This window comes from Corvus cornix, chromosome 24 (genome assembly GCF_000738735.6).
Source record: "Corvus cornix cornix isolate S_Up_H32 chromosome 24, ASM73873v5, whole genome shotgun sequence".
In the NCBI taxonomy this organism is placed as follows: domain Eukaryota; kingdom Metazoa; phylum Chordata; class Aves; order Passeriformes; family Corvidae; genus Corvus; species Corvus cornix.
The window spans coordinates 448,953-465,978 of record NC_046353.1 but is presented as its reverse complement, the minus strand read 5'-3'; the positions used below and the strand labels follow the sequence as shown (position 1 = coordinate 465,978).

Here is a 17,026-nt window from a genome sequence, read left to right as displayed (position 1 = left end):
TTGCAGGGGAATAATCCTTTTTTGGCTGCAGTTTTTTTCTTATCAGCCAAGCTGCTGGAAGGGTCTCTGCAGTGTCCCTCACCACACCCCAGCTCATCCCAGCATCTCCCTGCCCACGCTGAGGCTCCTGCTCTCAGAGGTTACTCAAAGGGGCTTTTTTTCTTAAATTGTTTTAATTAAAAGGAGCTTTATGGTGCTCTTGGTCCCGAGTTATCTACTGGGGTCCCTCAGTCCTTAATCTTGGAGCAGAATTGGAAATATCGATAGAAAGCGTAAATCCCAGCTGCTGCTCGAAAGCTTTGTATCAGGTCTCGGCTCAAAAGAGCCCCATTACCTTTAGCTGTCACGGATCTGTACGCTTGATCGATAAACTTCAAATATTATTAGAGGTGGAGGCTTCAGAGATTTGCTCTGTTCTTTGGAGGGAGACGGAGATAAATCTTTCTTAAAAATTGACTTGCATTTGCTCTCTCAGTCGTCCTGGCAAAACGCATTTCTCCGAGGTGTCCGGGCAGGCACAGGCAGGGCAGATTTATGGGCCATGTGCTTCTTGTAGTGAAAGATTTAAATGGTAAATCCTTCACATATGACTTCACAAATCATGTAAAGTTAAAAGATTTTTACCGTTTCTGTTGCTGCTGTGCTTAAATTGTAAGGTATGGCCAGTAAATCATTTTAATGGAGGTGTCGTGCTTGACTCACTAAAAAAAAGAGACAATGGTTTAGCTTCTATTCCAAAATGTTAATGTATTAATCAGCAGGAGAATAATTGTTTTTTACTGCGTTATAAATCTCAGTTGCCATTAGGATTGCAGCGAGGGTTGATGTAGCTGCGTTCTTAAATTAAAATTGTTTACACTGCTATACATTCATTTTACATGGCCATAGCTCATCCGGGGTTCATTCCGGAGCTGTTCCTCCACCACATCAGTCATCCCTCTCCCAGGTGACGGCGTCCCAAGGGAGAGGCGCTGCTGAAAGGAAACTAATTGTGTGGTGAGGAGTTAAATAAACGCAGTAAAGCAGTCAGAGGCACTGTACAGTTACTGCTCACTGTCGGCCTCGGAGTAGGTGTTAGCGTTTGGGTCAGGAGTGTTGTGTCCTTGTGGGTTGCAATGAACAGCAAAGGTGGGGCTTCATGGTGGAACCCAGTTCAGTCGGGGCAGAGGATGGTTGTAAATACATTTTCCGTGCTGGGCGGGTTGGGTTTTGGGTAAGGAGTGTCTTGGGAAGTTGAAATGTTTTCCACAGGGCATTCGTTAATGACGTTTCTCAGAGCTATCAATTAGTATTCCCATATTGTTCTTGCTCTTCTTCGTGCCCCATCCACCAGAAAGGCTGAGATCTGGGCAGCACTGTAGGGAAATTTCCCAAAATAGGTCCCCACCAATGACTCCATGTGCCCTTCCTCCCCTCTCCCAGCTGTCTCCCACGTGCATAGTCATAGTGCTGCTGCTTTTAGCGGAAAACACCTCGCGAGTCGAGCCGCCAGATCAGTTCGGCTCCGGACAAAGCTCCTCTGCCCGAACTCATCTGTCTAGTTAGCTCTGCGCTTCACCCCTGCTCCTCTGGAGAGCCTGAGGGCAGCTCTTTCCATCCTGAGAGCAGCTGCAGCCAGACCCTGCCAAGAGCATCGGAGTAAGTCCCCAATGCTTATTCCTCTTCTGATCTCAACAGATTCCCGTGCAGGTGAGGAAGGGGCCATACGGAGCGTGGACCATGCCGTGGTTGGTGGCGTCGTGGCCGTCGTCGTCTTTGCGATGCTTTGCCTGCTCATCATTTTAGGGCGATATTTTGCCAGACATAAAGGTAAGACAGAGACCAAAGCTGGAGGATGAAAGGCCAGGCACGTGTGTCCCCTCAGTCACGGTGTTGGCATGTCTGATGCGACAGACCCCCCCAGTTTCTCTCCCAGTGGTGTTTTGTTTCCTTTGTCGGTCGCTCCCTTGGCACCCGCACCAAGACCCCCAAAGAGTCACACAGCCTCCACTTTCCTTGCAGGTACATACTTCACTCACGAAGCCAAAGGAGCAGATGATGCGGCCGACGCAGACACAGCCATCATCAACGCAGAGGGGGGACAAAACAACTCCGAGGAAAAGAAAGAGTACTTCATCTAGAGCAGCCTTGGTTCCCATGAGGTGTCCAACTGTGGACGGTTACTACTGGCCCTATTTAAACGCTACAAAGACAGTGATCTTGGAAGTTGCAACCAGCTTGTGTCTTTTTTTTTTAAGGAAAAAAAAGCAAATGTGTGGAGAGCGGTGAGGCCGGGAAGGTCCGGGATTTGCTGTGTAAAAATATTCCTCGTAAAGTACACTCTGCTGTTCGACACCTCAGTTCGTTTGGGTTTTCTTTTTTTGGCCAAGTCCAGCTTGGATTTAGTTTAGTGAAGTCATTTGCAGAAGATTCTGTGCCTTGTTTAATTTCTGTTTGTTCGGGTCGGGGGGAGGCTGGGAAGAAGAGGGGCTTATGTGCGTTAATTCCCTTCGGGTTTCTGTGGCTCTTCGTTTCCCCTTTCCTGTTTCTGGAGTTGCCAGCTGGGACCCCGTGGAGTAGGTGCGTTTCTCTGAAGGTGTTTCCCCTTTTTTCTCTTCACCGGTTTCCGTTCAGAACTCAAGCTCATCGGAGGAGAACCAGCACATTTTAGATGCGTAGTTTGCAGTTCAGTGTGCCCATGTCCCGTTCCCCATTTGCCGTCAGGGCTTGGATAACACCCCCCGAGCCCCCCTTTGTGGCTGTTTCAGGTGCTTTCGATGGTGGCGGCTGGGAAATGGGCTGAAGCTCGGCAGAGGCGCTGCTCGGCCGTGGGGATGCAGGAGCAGGGTCCTTGCTGGGCAGGCGGAGCTCTCCTGGGCGCGGGGGCTTCTCCTCATCCTCTCCCTGCTTGGCAGCCATGGGAGCAGCAGGTAAAGCCCCTCTGACGCGTGGGGCCAGACCTGGAGAGCGGCTGGATGAACAAAACTGCCTTTTTTTTCTACCTGCTGAGTAAAACGCGGGAATTCGTGTTGAAACGAGCGTGCTAATGACCACTAAAGCCATAGGTGCACAGGAGACTCTGGCTCAATCGGAATTGTAAGCGACAGGTAGCAAACCGCAGCGGGAAGACAGTATAAAGTTATATATGCTGACTTTTTTTTGGTGAGTAATCATGGATTTCGAGCGATAATTTTTTATTGTGTTTACGTGGCAAATGTATCTGATTTATTTAAGGAAAGCATTAATCTTAGTGTCAGGTTTGAGGATTTTTTAGGGGTTTTGCGGGGGGGCATTTCCGTGTGTTTGTTTCTCAGTTGTTGTTTTTGGCAGAACCATTACAATGTGGGATTCCTTTGGGAACAGGGTGGCCTGGTGCAGCAAGCAGGCCCATTCCCCAGCAGTATTCCGTCTTTTCCCTCTTCACAAGCAGAACCTCACGAAGCACCCTTTTTTCTGAGCAGATTTTGTCGAGCGCAGCTCTTTTCTGAGCCCTCAGCACCATTGCCAATCCCCATCGCGATGAGAAGCAGCCAGGTTGGAGCCGGGGGCTCCGTGGCCCGGCGGCGGCGGCACGGGACGGGCATCCTGGCCTTGAGCAGCCCATACTTGTTTGGAAGTGTACCGTAGTGCAGTGTTACCGATGTAACTTTGACTTACAATGTTGACATGTCTCAGGTTCATGTGTTTGATTGGTGTTTTCCGTCTCAGGTAGATTGCAAAATTTCGGCCCCACGCATTGGAAAAATAAAAAACCCACATAAAAAACAGGAGAAAAAACAGGAAATTATTAATTTTAGTTGTATATCGGTTTATGTATTTTTTCTTCAGTATACAGTGCACTGTTGAAATGTATTGTTGAGTATTACTTTGTACAGCTTTAGATCATTAGGACTTTGAAGCGTGAAGAAAGAACAACCTTGTTTAAAGGAGGATCACAAATGAAGGACGCGGAACTGATGATAAACAACCTTGTTCTTTATTTACCCGGCCTTTTTATTTTTTCCCCTTAGGCCAGTTCTGTTTTAAGGTGTCCATGGAAGATGTTACAGTGTAAGAAAATACATATCCATCTGTTCCCATTCACATTTTGTATTGGTTCATGTATCCCATTTTTACAAAGGAAAAGAAGTACTATGAAATATCTGTCTTCTTAATAAAAAAAAATTAATGTTACAAAACTAGATCTTGTTTTGCACTCTTTATCCTGGCTGTTACAGAGCCCACCATTGGAGCTCCACTGGTGACATGGGCAGGAGGAGCTGGGGCCAAGCAGGTAACACCCAGCACTGCCTGGAACAAAAAGAGTTAAACCTGATGTATTGAAGCTGCATAAAATACGGAGCAGATTTCATAAGTTTCTTGTTTATAATTGCTAAATTATTTTCTTTGAGGAGTAATGCCTTGGAGAAAATTGATCTGTCACTGATGCTCCAACCTTCCCAAGCTGGAGTAGGTCAGTACACAAGGTCTTAATAGCAGACAAATATTTAAATCCTCCCTTGAAAGGCGAGTGTTAAAATATGTGACCTCCTTCACCCCGTTCTTGTCTCCCGTTCCATCTTGGTGCTGCCAGATTTCTTGGCATCTCCCCTTAAAACACTTGGCATTTCCAGGTTGTGACACACAAAGTCTGTTTGCCTCAAGACACCCAACTCCAACAACCAGCGCTGCTGGGGAGGATCCGTTTGGCTCCACTCGGCCTCGGGCAGCTGTCGATGGCAGCAGCACACGCTTCTCCTCCCGCCTTTCCCCCCACCACAGCCCCCAAATCAGGCTGCGAGGCAGCTGCGGCGCTGAAATTACAATCATTAATCTTTTATGTTTTGCACAAAGGATGAGGAGAAAGACAATTGCTTTTCGAGGAGATCACACCGGGAACAACCATGCAGAAGCAGTGTGCCCGGCGCTGGAGGAGCCGCGCGGACCGGGGTGTGTGCCGGAGGCGGTGGCTGCCGCTGCTCCAAGGCCACTGTGCAGCTCTTGAGCACTCGGTGCATCTCGTATGGTTACGTCACAAATAATGTTTTTCTGAGAGAAATCATGACACTGAGGAAAAAACCGTAGGGCAGAGCCAAAAAAGCGGCTTGCTCTTTTCTTACCTGAAATGAGCAGAGCTCATGATGGTTTCCATGGCTATTGCAATTATTTCAATGCAGAAGAGATTTGCAGCTCACAGGTCCCCGATGCCGGCTCACGATGGTTTTCTCCTCAAGCCAGCACTAATTGTGTCTCACACTTGAGGTGTCTGTAATTTATCCTCTCAGGGGTCCACATCTTTCAGGGTTTTAAGGTTATTTACTGGTGCTTTTCTTCCCAGTGGATCTAAATACTTGTCCTTCGCTTTTCTGGCCCTACACAGGCCTTACAAGTGGGTGGCAGGAAACTGTACCTGTAGCATGCAGGATCAGGTACCTGATGAATCCCTGTGCATTAACTTTTCAGATACTGAGATACAAAGAACTGGGGTAGGGAAAGCTGGAAAGGGTAACAATTGAGCAACAAGACTGAGTGACTCCCATATCCTAAGTGTCCAGCTGCAGAAACACACTCCCCAGGCATGACCCCCCAGCTGCTGAGCCTGTTCCATTACATAGAGCTGAGGACACTGCCAGGATTTTATGAAAATGAAGAAAATTATCATTATTTTTTGCCCTGAACTTCACGTTTTCATGAGTTGCAGAAGTCATTTGGTCCTAATTGCAGAATTATTTTATTAGGTCAGTAATACAGTTCTTAGTTTTCTTCCCTTTTTAACCAAATACAGGGAGGAATTATTTTAACTGGGCATCTGAGTCTGACTTGTGTAATTACAGCCTTTTCTGCCAGGCTGAAGTTGTCAAAGAGCTTATGCCACGTAAAGTAATTAGCAATAAATGACACTTAAACTCACATCAGGTAAGGTGTACCTGGATCCTGGGCTGGGTGATTGAAATACACGGGAGCAGGGACGAGGCGTGAGCTGGCAGCATCGATCCACGCCAGCCAGTCAGTTCTCATCAGAGGGTCCTGACAAGGGGCTAATAGCTTTTTCTGAAGATCCAATCCCATTTTCTAGGCAGCGTCTGGTGCTGTGCCACCTGGGATAACACCTGCTCCAGGTGGCATCGATCGGGTGGGGGCACATGTGACACCCCAGTGCTGTGTCCCGGCAGCTTCATCTGGATGTGTAATTTCAGTGAAGGGAAAACCCAAATTCCATCTAAACCCCAACGCCTGGCTTAAAAATTTACATCTGAATTAGTGTAACCAGGAAAAGAATTTCAGTCTACTGACCATTAAGAGTTTAAACTGGCCCTGTCCTGTTTTAACCGGCCAGAGTCAGTGTGGAGATGTGATCCCTGCAGCACGAGGTCTCTCCTGGAAACCTGTGTACATGGTGAGCAGGGCAGGGGCTTAGCAGGGTCCTGTGGGGAAAGGCAGGAAAGGGGATTCTGCAGAGCTCTGCACTAACCCTAACCCTAACCCTGCAGCTGGGCTGCAAACTGAGGAGCTCCTTGGTCAGTTTGAGTAAAATAAACAGACTTTGCGTAAACAAACAGGTTTAAGGAGGAAAAATAAACTTTAGATGAATTAACAAACATTATGTGAAAAAGTAAACTTTACTTGAATAAGCAAACTTTAGTGCAATAAAGAGCTTGAGTTAAACAAGCAAACTCTGCTCAGGGCCAGCTGTGCCACTGGAGCCTGCGAGGAGAAGGATGAGAACTCAGGGATCCATCCCAGCACAGGCTCTCCTGGAGAGAGAGCCCCAGTGACTGGGGACATCATCAGCTCCTGCAGCCTTGCTGCTGCCAGAGGGGTGCCTCACAGGATGTCTCCCTGTCCCATGTCGGGTCAGTTCCTCGCTCACCCCTCCAGGCTCATCCTGTCCCCTCGCCCAGTCTCCGGAGGTGGGTGGGCTGACAGGTCCCACTTTGCTCAGGACTCGTCGGTGCCTCGCTCCGCGGTGCCGGCGCTGGTGGCAGAGCTCTCCATCTCTTTTCCCTGCCAGCCCAGGCCGAGCTACATTAATATCAGCTCTAACCCGTGTGCCTCTGCCTATCTGCCCACAACCGTGTTCTCCCGCTCCAGTTCCTTATCCTGTTCTGCAGGACAGCAGCAGCCCTGTAAGTCACAGACCTGGAGTGATGTGGGCAGCATGGGAAAAATGTGTACAGATGGAACGGGGATGCAGAACGTAGATAGGAAGGGTACAGAGAGATGCCATTCAGCAGTCCCTCGGCTCTGCAATCCAAAGTGAGCAGGGTTCAGGCACTGGGCAATCTGAGTGTGGTTGGGGGGGCACCCTGCACCCCAGAGGCTGGGGAAACTGAGCCCCTTTGGAAGATTGAAGGGTTTCAGCAGCCCTGGGAAGTTTCGTCTCTGTCTTAAGATTCTGCTGTGAGCCAACCCACGTCTGCCTCCAGACTTCATTCCCTGTGGTGGCTGGCAGAGTTGCTCTAAGCTGTTCTATGCCCTGTCCCCAGAGAAATCCTGGAAATCCTGTTTTCCTGCTTTGTGTCCCAACAGTACCAGTGCTAACCCAAGTCCTCAGGTGCTGGCTCTCAGCATCCTTTGGGGCGAGTGGGATCCCCTCTTTGTCCTCAACAAACTGCCCAAAAGTGGGAATCCCTCACTGCAGTGGTACCTGTGCAGCAGGGGATGCTCGGTACCATGTCATACCTGGGATTTTGAGCCCTGGGCTTCAGTGCCCCAGGTTAAGCATCTGTCACAGCAGCACCATTCCTCCCGGGACTCCTGCGGCTCCCTCCTGGCTGCAACAAGTGGGGTGAGTGGTGCTGGCATCCCCTCGCCTGCCGGAGCACTCTCGGAGCAGGCACGCACGGAACGAGCGAGCGGGAGATGTGAAGGCTGCCAGGAGTAAAGGGAATATTTGATCAGACGCCCTCCTCTCTCCTCTGTTCTTGGCTCTCAGCCTCCCTCGGGACAGCACCTCACTGCCTCCAAGCACCACAGCTGCGACAGGTTGGCAGCATCTCCTCAAAATGGGACCTGCATGGGAATCTCAATGAGATGGAGAAGGTAATCTTCAGCCTGTGACTCTCCATGTTCTTTTCTTCCCCTGCACCTTTGTTCCCTTCTCTGTTCCAGCTCCTCTTTGCTGTTTTCCGTGCCCATGGTCAGCTTTCCATCCTCTGTACCTGGTCCCTGTGTCCATTCCCAGGACAAGGAGGTGCTGCCCCGTGCCCTGTGCTGGGGTACAGCTTGCTCAGACATTGTCCTTCCTCAGACATGCCCCTTGTCCACGCTGTGCTCTGGGCATTCGTGTTTCTTCCACATAATGTGCTCCAAGCCAGGGGAACACGGTGCCCAGTGCATCCTCCAGTGGTGACTGGGATCTGCCGGGAACCAGGCTTCTTCCCACATCCACTGGCCTGGCAGCCCTTCCCTGCAGCCCCAGAGCCTTCCTTCCCCCACTGCTCCTGTCCGCAATCAGCCCGATTATCCCTGGTAATTGTCCCTTCTCCAGGTAATGCTGCTGAGCAGGGACAGGGAGCGTGGCAGTGTTTTTCTGTGACTAAGAAAAGGTGTGTGCGTGGCCTTGATTGCAAATGAAAAATTAAGGCCCCGTGTCTCGCATTCATTCCTACTTGATTACACACCAGTACGTAAACAAATCTTCACCCAGTTGCCTGAGGGGTGTCAATGATCCACCTTTGCTTCACTCGCCTCTCCTCCAGCAAATCTATAACACATTTAATCTTCACCACTCGCTCTCCTCAGTTTTTAAATGTCTAATTTGCTGCCGAGAGCGGCTCCAATTCTCCCTTTAACTGCCTGGTGTTTGCCTGATTGCTTGGCTGCTCAGCTGGAGCCTCAGGGTGCTCCTGGTCCTGGGGAAGGGACCCACTGCAGGGCACAGGGGCAGCAGCCCTGCCTCGAGCTGTGCCCTGGCCACAGTGCTCATGCCACAGTTAATGGGATGCTTTGGAGCAAACCCAAAACTTCACAGGTTTGCAAGTTGAGGGAGGGGAAATTAAATCTGCGGTGGCTTGGCCAGCTCCAGGTTCAGGAGCTGGGTCACGGGAGAGCTTAGACAGTTTTCAGTGAGGCAAAGGGAAATGAGGAGCAGGGAGCAGGGTTTGCTGAGGCTGTTGGACCCTTTGTGTGTTCAATGGAAACCCTTGGACCAGCAGCTTCCCCTGCAGAGACTGGCAGGGTCAGAAGCAGATTGTGCCAAATGTGCCCATCGAAGCCCTCGAGCTCTGGAGGAGCTGCCATCACCTACCACCACTTCTGTGCTCCCACAGTCTGCCCCAGCCTGTTTGGTCCATGTGGACTGGTCACTGTGTCCGGCACTGGGAGTGCTGCTGGGGGCCTCTCTGGGGCTGGGGACAGAGGCTGCCAGCCCATGGATAGGGTGAAGCAGAGCCATGTTCTGCCTCTACTCATCTCCTCAGCCTCCTCAGGGCCATGTTTGAGCTGCATTCCTGAGGTGAGTCTGCTTGGAGCAAAACCAGTTCAGATTATCAAACTCCCCATAAATCTTGCAGCACATCTTCTTGTGTCTGGGTGTGTGTATATGTGCTGCTTTCTTTTTATTTAATGCTCTATTGAGGTCTGAGGCTTTTCCTTCCACTGGCTTTTATCTAGTCATGACTCCTACAATATTTAATCTCTATCAGAAACTGTAAGCCCTGTATTTATTTTATGGGTCAGTTGTTCATCCTTTTCCCTTGATGTTCTCACTGGCAGTGGAGAGCGTGGAAGGTGGAAAAAGAGAGAAAAGGGGAGGGGGGAAAAGAAAACCCTGCTTGTTTCTGCCCGTCAACATTTGTCCAAATGACAGGCCGACAAATCAGAGCTCTGAAGGCTAATGGCAAGCAGAAAAATCCAGCGGAGAGTAAACGGGTGCATGAAAGGGATGGTGGAAATTTCCATCCCCAGGCAGACTGCAGGCTATGTGCTCCTCTCTGCAAGCCCTGGATCTCCCAGGGGGAGACTTGAATATCACAGGAGCTGGAACTGAGGCGCCTGCATCCTTACTGATGCCAGTCCAAATCCGGCATCGGGGTCCTGCACAGGTGGGGAGCTGCAGGTGGCACCAAGAGCATCCACAGTCCCCATGTCTGACCAAAGGGTGACATACCCAGCAGTCTCATTGTCACTTTACTATCTAGAAAATCTTTGCTCATATTTGAGATGAATAAAAGATTAGAGTTACAGGGGAGAGACAACACCAAAGGTTAAGGCAATCCACTGAATTTACAGTGTCTGCTGCAGAGACATAAATTGGGAGGAGATAAGTGCTGCCTGGGCATCCCAAATCGGCTTAAAGATCCACCTGCAGCCTCCAGTCCTCCTCAGGGTGCAGAGGAAGGAGCAGGTGGAGCAGCATCCTTCCGTGGAGTCCTGGCTCCTCCAGGGCAGGCAGCATGGGATGGTGCAGGAAAGAAGCAAGACCCAGGAGCTGCTGGCAGAGCAGGGCCGGGGAAAACGAGATGATCTGTTATCTGGGGGTAGAGAGGTGGTTGCCAGCTTGTTGATCCTGCCTGGTTGAAAGGCAATGAGTATTTCACATCTCCAGTGCTATCTGGAGTATGGGCAGACAAAGGGTCTCTTTCTTCTTCCCCTCCACCCCTCCTGGGTTTTTGGGTTTTTCCCCCCAAGTAAGGAAAATCTGTCAAAACATTTATCAGAAATCCGTATGAACTGGCTGAGCACCGCAAGGAGCTAATCTGAGTGAGCAAAGTCACCGCAGGCTTGCCATGGGCACTCAGATAACGATTCATCATAGGGGATTTGGGTGAAACGTAAATTGCCCCAGGAAAGTGGGATGCAAACGTGGTGCTTTGCCAGGGGTCTACGTGGGGGAGCCATTTGGGAAGGGAAGAGCAGGGCTCCCTGCCATGATCATGGGCAGCTCCAAGTAGCAGAAAGATGTTTTCCCTGCAACAGGTGGAATTTGGGTGCAAAGAGTACGTGTGTTGCTCCTCAGGCAGAATAGACAAGGCCATTCTTGCAGCATTGCTTGAGGTCACCCCTCCAAAGCTGAGGAGTTTGTTCCTTTGCTTTGCTCTCTTCCTTTTATTTGGGGTGGTTCAAGCCAAGTTCTCCTGTCAGCTGTCATCCTTCGGTGTATTTGTGCAGAGAAATGGGCGGGTGGCTACGGAAAGTGTCAGGTTGGGAAGTGGCATCTCCCAGGCTGTTGATTTACTGATTTGCATCAGAGGAGCTGGAGCCAGGGCTGGTGGTGCTGGGAGGGGGTGGAGGTGCTTCCTCCGTGCTTCTCACTCATCATCAGCACCAGTGGTATGGGGCACAAGGTCCTGTCCCAGCTGCTGCTTCCCCTCCACTGTGCTCCAGCTGGGCTGTGCAGCTTTGGCAGCTCTCTCCCGGCATTTCGAGTGTTGTGTGGAGGCTGCCTGTGTCCCAGACTATACAGGCTACTGGGAGGATGAGCAGATCCTTGGAGATGCCCACCTGTGTCCTGAGCTCTACTCGGAACATCTTCCAAAGCAAGGAGTGGCTGGCCCTGTGCTCTTCATTTCCTTGTAAGAGATGCAGGGTGGTATAGCACAAGCTGGAAGAACATTCCAAGTGTTGTCTGGAGACAACTGGCCCAGATACAGCACAGAGACAACATTTAAAACCTCATTTAAGCGAACACAATGAGAGGGCTCTTGGGTAGAAGGAGAATTAATTAATCTCATTCCTACGTAGATACTTTTAATTAAATGGAAGTGCGTGGTCTTTCTTTTTTTAAAAAAAAGACATATGGAGAAGAGCTGGTGCCTTTGTGCGAGCCTGCAAGAGGAGGATGGGGAGCAAGCTTATTCTTTTTTTGAGTGTTTTCAAGAGGAATGAGCATCAGATCAGGAGAGGTTCGTACTGTCAGAGTGTGCACTGAACATTTTCTTTCATCTGGGAGGGCGGCAAATGCGTTTTCCTTGTCAGCTGCTTCAGAAGGTTGCTTCCTCCAGTCCTTGTTGGGTGGCTCCATGCATGGATGGGACCCCCAAGTGAATCTTGGCATGGCCATGCCCTCAAATGGGCTGGCTCTGGACGTGTTCCTGTTGCCTGCTTGCCTTCTGTACATCTCTGTCTCCTCTCCCGGTGGCGATCCCTCGCCCTGGTCACTTTTCCCCAGTCATCCACAAAACCACTTTGCCATCAGAAGCAGTGACGGCTGTGGAGAGCTGAGAGCCCTGGGGAGGGCTCGGGCAGCAGTGGCTGGATGTGCTGGCTGCGTGTTCACAGCTCAGACGATGCTGTGCTGCAGCTGAGGCTGGCAGGGAAGCCAGGAGGTATCCAGGGGAGAGGAGTGAAATTCAATCAGAGAAGTGCGAGGTCTCTGGTGCTGTCCAGGCACTGCCAACACGTGTTCGTCTCACCCTGCCTCAGAGCTGGGGCCCTTGGCATTGATTGCTGCTCAGCTGTTACAGGAAGGGAGGCAATGGGATTTCTTTTGGATTCAGGAAGCTGACACAGCCAGGGACCTCCTGGCTGCTCTGTTGTACCGGCATCTGCCAAACTTGCTGCTCATGAGCATCTCACTAAAAGCAGATGCTGCCATTCAAACACAGGCACATCGTTCCACCTTCCAAAGTGTAATTTAAATTTCCTAGCTGGAATGCTCTAGCTACAGGTCCCCACCAGCCCATGTTACTACTCCAGCAGGCTTGGTCTGCCCTCCACAGGATCCCGTCATGCCGAGTGGGATTGGGTCATGCCCCAAACTGCAGCAGCCCCTCGGTGTCTCCAAGAGATCCTGTCAGAGGAGGGTGAGTGCCTTGTCTCTGGTGCAGTGAGGGAGACGTGGCTCATTCCCCTCCCTGTCTGCCGAGGGTGAAAACAAGCCCCAGACTGAAAAGTGGCTGACTTCTTCCCAGTGTCCGCAAATGCATCCTCTGGATTGGTTTATGGCTCTATCCCAAATCAGCCAGACAGGTGGCTTTGGGGGTGAGCACAAGGTATATTTTACAAGGCTTCGTGCCAGCTGTCTGCTACCCTTGGCTCACACTGTGCTGCTGTTATTCCCAATCGGATGATGGAGCCACTGTCAAGAGAACAGATATCAGCAAAAACTGCGTCTCCCAGATTTAGTGAGTATTTGCATGAGCTTCACAGCTCATCTGAATGTTTGCTGGTAACAGATGACACACGGTCAGAGCAGAGACGTTGAGTTTGGATGTCACAGTGATGGAAACAGCATGAAAGCCTGCCCAGAGCAGAGCGGGATGCTCACAGCTACGATAGAAATCTGCCTTATCTATTACCACGTTACCTCAGGCACCCATCAGATGGCTCGAAGGACTGTGTTTTCTAACCTAAAGCTGGTTATGGCACACTGCATCTTTCTGAGGATGTGGTGCGATTTCACACTCTGATTTCAGTAGTGAAATGGGCTTGTTTGTTATGTGGAGCTGCTGGAATAAATCTGGCCTACCAAAGGGGTACCATTCACCTGGCGTGATGTGGAGCACAAATAGTAGGGGACATGGATAATTGTCTGGTTGGTGGAGCACAGTCTGGACCTCAGATCCAGAGATTTGAACTTCACCTGTTCTGCATTGCTGCCTGTTCCCTTCTCCATATCCCTGCCACCAAATAAAGAGTTTGTGCAGGTGTGAGAGCATCAGCACTGCAGGAGCTGCCTGTCCCTGCCCTCAGCTGCCAGGGTCTGTCCTGCCTTGGGACACCCACACAGATTTTCAGGCTCACTCCATGCAATTCCCTGCTCCTTGCCGTGGGTGTAGCAGCACCTTGTACTGAGGAATGGGGCTGCTGGACCTGCCTGTGGGTGCCCTGCCAGGGGTGCAAGGCAGTTGGTTGTTGCTCAGTTGGGTTCTGGGGTTTTGCTCCCTTTTTTTTGTTCCCAGTTTAAGGGACTCACCGTAACAAACACTGAGCTTAAGGAATGTACTTGGCTTTTCCCCAGTAAAAATAATGTTGCTTTATTATCCTGTCATGTTTTGGTGAAAGGTGGGAACACAGGTCTCTGCGGTCGCCCCTCGGAGTGACAGGATGCTAATGAATTGAGAAATGGCTGCGGACGGTGCTGCCCGCATCACATCTTCATTAGCATCCTTCTCCCAGAGACTGCTGTGATTAACACTGTCACCACAAACGGGACAGGAATGAATAATAATGGCCCATCTTCCACAGCAACTGCGCCTTTTGCTCAGCAGTGGAGCAGGGATCCCATGGAGAACTTCCAGCCGCAGTTTGGATCCTGCCACATTGTCTTTACTGGGGTTTGTTAAGCAGCTGTTGTTGCTCTGTCTGCAGCTGGAATGTTCTTTACGGCTTGGGTTAGAGGGTGGGGAAAGCAGTGATTGCTGTGCTGGGAAAAACTCAGGAACAGGGAGCTTCTTCATTCATCCCGTGAGGGGTCTCGTAAAACATCTGCACTCCCCCAGATGTGTGCTTGGGCCCAGGCGGAGCTGCCTGGGCTGTAGGAAGGTTACTGCAGAGGTATAGATCTGTTAGAGAGTTTGTATCTGGGGGCTGGCAGGGGGGAAGCACTGCTTCCCAAGGCAGCCTCATCCCACTGGCTTCCCAGCAGCAGCACAGCTCAGAACTAACCCACCGCAGTTTGTGAGAGAAGGCGACTCGAGCGCCAGGTGTGCCATCCCCAACACCTCCTGCTCACCCAACAGCCTCGATGTCCCACTCCAGGCTCGGCAGAGGGACCTGTAACAGGTCTCTCATTTCCACAAGGAGGTTTTTACAGGCTGGCTGAGTCAAACACTCTGAGTCGCTGTACAGAGGCTGTGTGTACAGGTGGGGAGCCATTCGAGAGGCCAGGGGAGGGGAGTTGCTTTTCGTGTGCCACCACCTGCTCCTTTGAAGTGCCCTGAGTAGGGAAGGAGTCTGAAGCTGTATAAAACTGAGAAACTCGTAGAGGTCAAAAGAATAAATTATAGTGATTTTTAGGGTTTTGTGGGTTGTTTATCTCCCCTGTTTTCAAGTCAATCTAATCAAATGCGGATTTGCCACAATCACAGCTCATGCTAACCTTCACCTGGAGAGTATTAATATGCATGACGCTTGTTAAGTGTTTGCTTAATTTTTATTTATGGAAACTAGACTCTGTGAAGTGTAGCTGAGCTGGCTGGAGAGCATGTGTGCAGGGTGTGCTGGGGTGGGAAAGCAGGAAGGAGGTGGAGGCTGGGGGGTGCTGGCCAGGAGGGCTGGTCCTGCAGCCCCTCTGTCTGGAGCATGTGGTCAGCAGGTCAGTGCTGATCTCTCAGTGGACTAAAGAGCTGGCAAGGGGAGCTCACTCATCACCAGAAATGCTTGACCCCAGCCCTGGGTGCCTGTTTAATGCTCTGAACCTTGTGTGCCACTTTTCTCATCTCTTGGAGATGTGCTCGCAGGTCCCTTAGCAGCAACAGTGTTGTGTCCTGGGAAAGAAACGGGGAAAAGGAGGCTCAGCGGTGGGGGATTTTCCTGCAAATAGCTCTTATTTTTAGCCTGGCTTTTGGGAAGTCAAAAGGGAAGGAAAGGAGAGGATTTATTTTTAGCAACTATTCTTGCCAAAGCTGATCTGAGGTCTGCAGGCTGCAGGGCAAGCTTCTCTGAGGCCCAGTTCCTCAGTGGCCTCTTGTGCCAGGATGCAGTGAGCATCACATCCGTGCTGGCGGCAACACGGTCCCTGTGGCTGTGTCTCGGGAGGAGTCCGTGGAGATAACACAGGCTGAGGTGTTGCCAGAGGCCACTGTTGTGTTTGCAGGCTCCCCAGCTGCTGCAATGCATGGAGAGGCTCCTCTAAAGTCTCATCCAAAGGACAAAAGGGATGATCAGGGCTCAGTTCCAGCACAGCGATGACAGTCTTGGGCTCAAGAGAGGTGTTTTGGGGGGTCAGGGTGGCCAGAGACCATTTGGGGGATCTGGGAAGATGTTTGAGTAATTAGTGAACTGAAAGGGGCCTAAGCCTGCAAGGAATCAGGTGATTGAAAATGGATGAAAGGTTCTGCTGCCCCATCCTTTGAATCAAAGAGAGATCTTCCCAAAGCCTGCCCCAATGCATCGCAGCCAGCCCTTGGCACGTGAAGGGATTGATCCGAACTGTAATGGGCTCCCTCTCTGCCCTGCCTCTGCCGCGAGTCTATAAATAATCATTTACCGTTGCCCTCTGATCCGTAGGCTTTATTGAAATCTGCAGCACTGAATGTTTTTACAGCGACCTGGGTGTGTTCCGACAGTCAATCCTAATCTCAGCATTGATTATAGCATCAATATTTGCTCGGGTTGTTGTTCTGATCCCTCCGGAGCAGCCGGTGGGTGGTGGCCCTGTCTGGCGCATCCCGCCTTTCCCAGCCCCGGCCCCTCCGTCCCGCACAATAGCAGCTGATGGTAACGCTCTGCCAGCAGCCAGCTCCCGAAACAACCCCGCAAGCCGTCTCCTGGAAACCCTTAACGCATTCATAATATGCGTATTTATGTATCTGAATTAAAAAAGAAAGGAAAAAAGCCTTAACCTTGGGGAGGGGGGAGCTCGGGGACGGCAGAAAGGTTGCGGTGATTAAAGAAAGCTCGGAGCATTCGAGCAATATTAAATCTGACGGGCATAATGACGACTGAGATCTGATAGAACAGAGAGAAGGCTGGAAAGAAAGGGCTGGTATTTTTCCCTGATGTAACATAATGGTCACATTTTTCTTTCACAATGGTTTTTCTGAGATAAAGAACAAATTATACTGATTTGATTGCTACTTAGAAATACTTAAAATTGAAAAAGACAGCAGGTGGGCATGGTTAGGAAGGAGGGTTATTTTAGCATAACAGATGCATGCATAAAGTGTTGCAGAGACGATTTTTTAATCATGAGACCCCCCCCCAAAAAAAGCCTTTGGGATCTTTCTGTGCAAGGTGGGGAGGTGAGGAGGAGTGTGGGGGACACTGGGGGGATGGAGGAGAATGTTCCTCTGCCAGCAGTGTTCCTGCTGGGCTGGGATACACCATGGGAGCAGTCCTTGCACCAACTGGGGCGTCTCCTGGTGGGAGACAAATCTGACAAATGATATTTTGTGATGGAGAAGGTGATGATTTCCCAGGGCAACTGGTACCTGGGATGGCTACACCAGGAGGTGGCACAACC

The 17,026-nt window shown here is 50.6% G+C and overlaps 1 protein-coding gene across 10 annotated transcripts in view; it reads left to right on the top strand.

Annotated features, from left to right (window-relative positions):
- The window catches only part of CADM1 (cell adhesion molecule 1), a 135,644-nt gene extending 131,484 nt beyond the window's left edge, over nt 1-4,160 (top strand). For all 10 annotated transcript variants that reach the window (XM_039564758.1, XM_039564757.1, XM_039564753.1 and 7 more), the window contains 2 exons: nt 1,678-1,809; nt 2,002-4,160. In XM_039564758.1, coding sequence (XP_039420692.1) covers nt 1,678-1,809; nt 2,002-2,120 — 251 coding nt within the window. In that variant the 3' untranslated portion in view covers nt 2,121-4,160. The remainder of the gene's footprint in view (nt 1-1,677; nt 1,810-2,001) is intronic.
- The last annotated feature ends 12,866 nt before the right edge of the window (nt 4,161-17,026 follow it).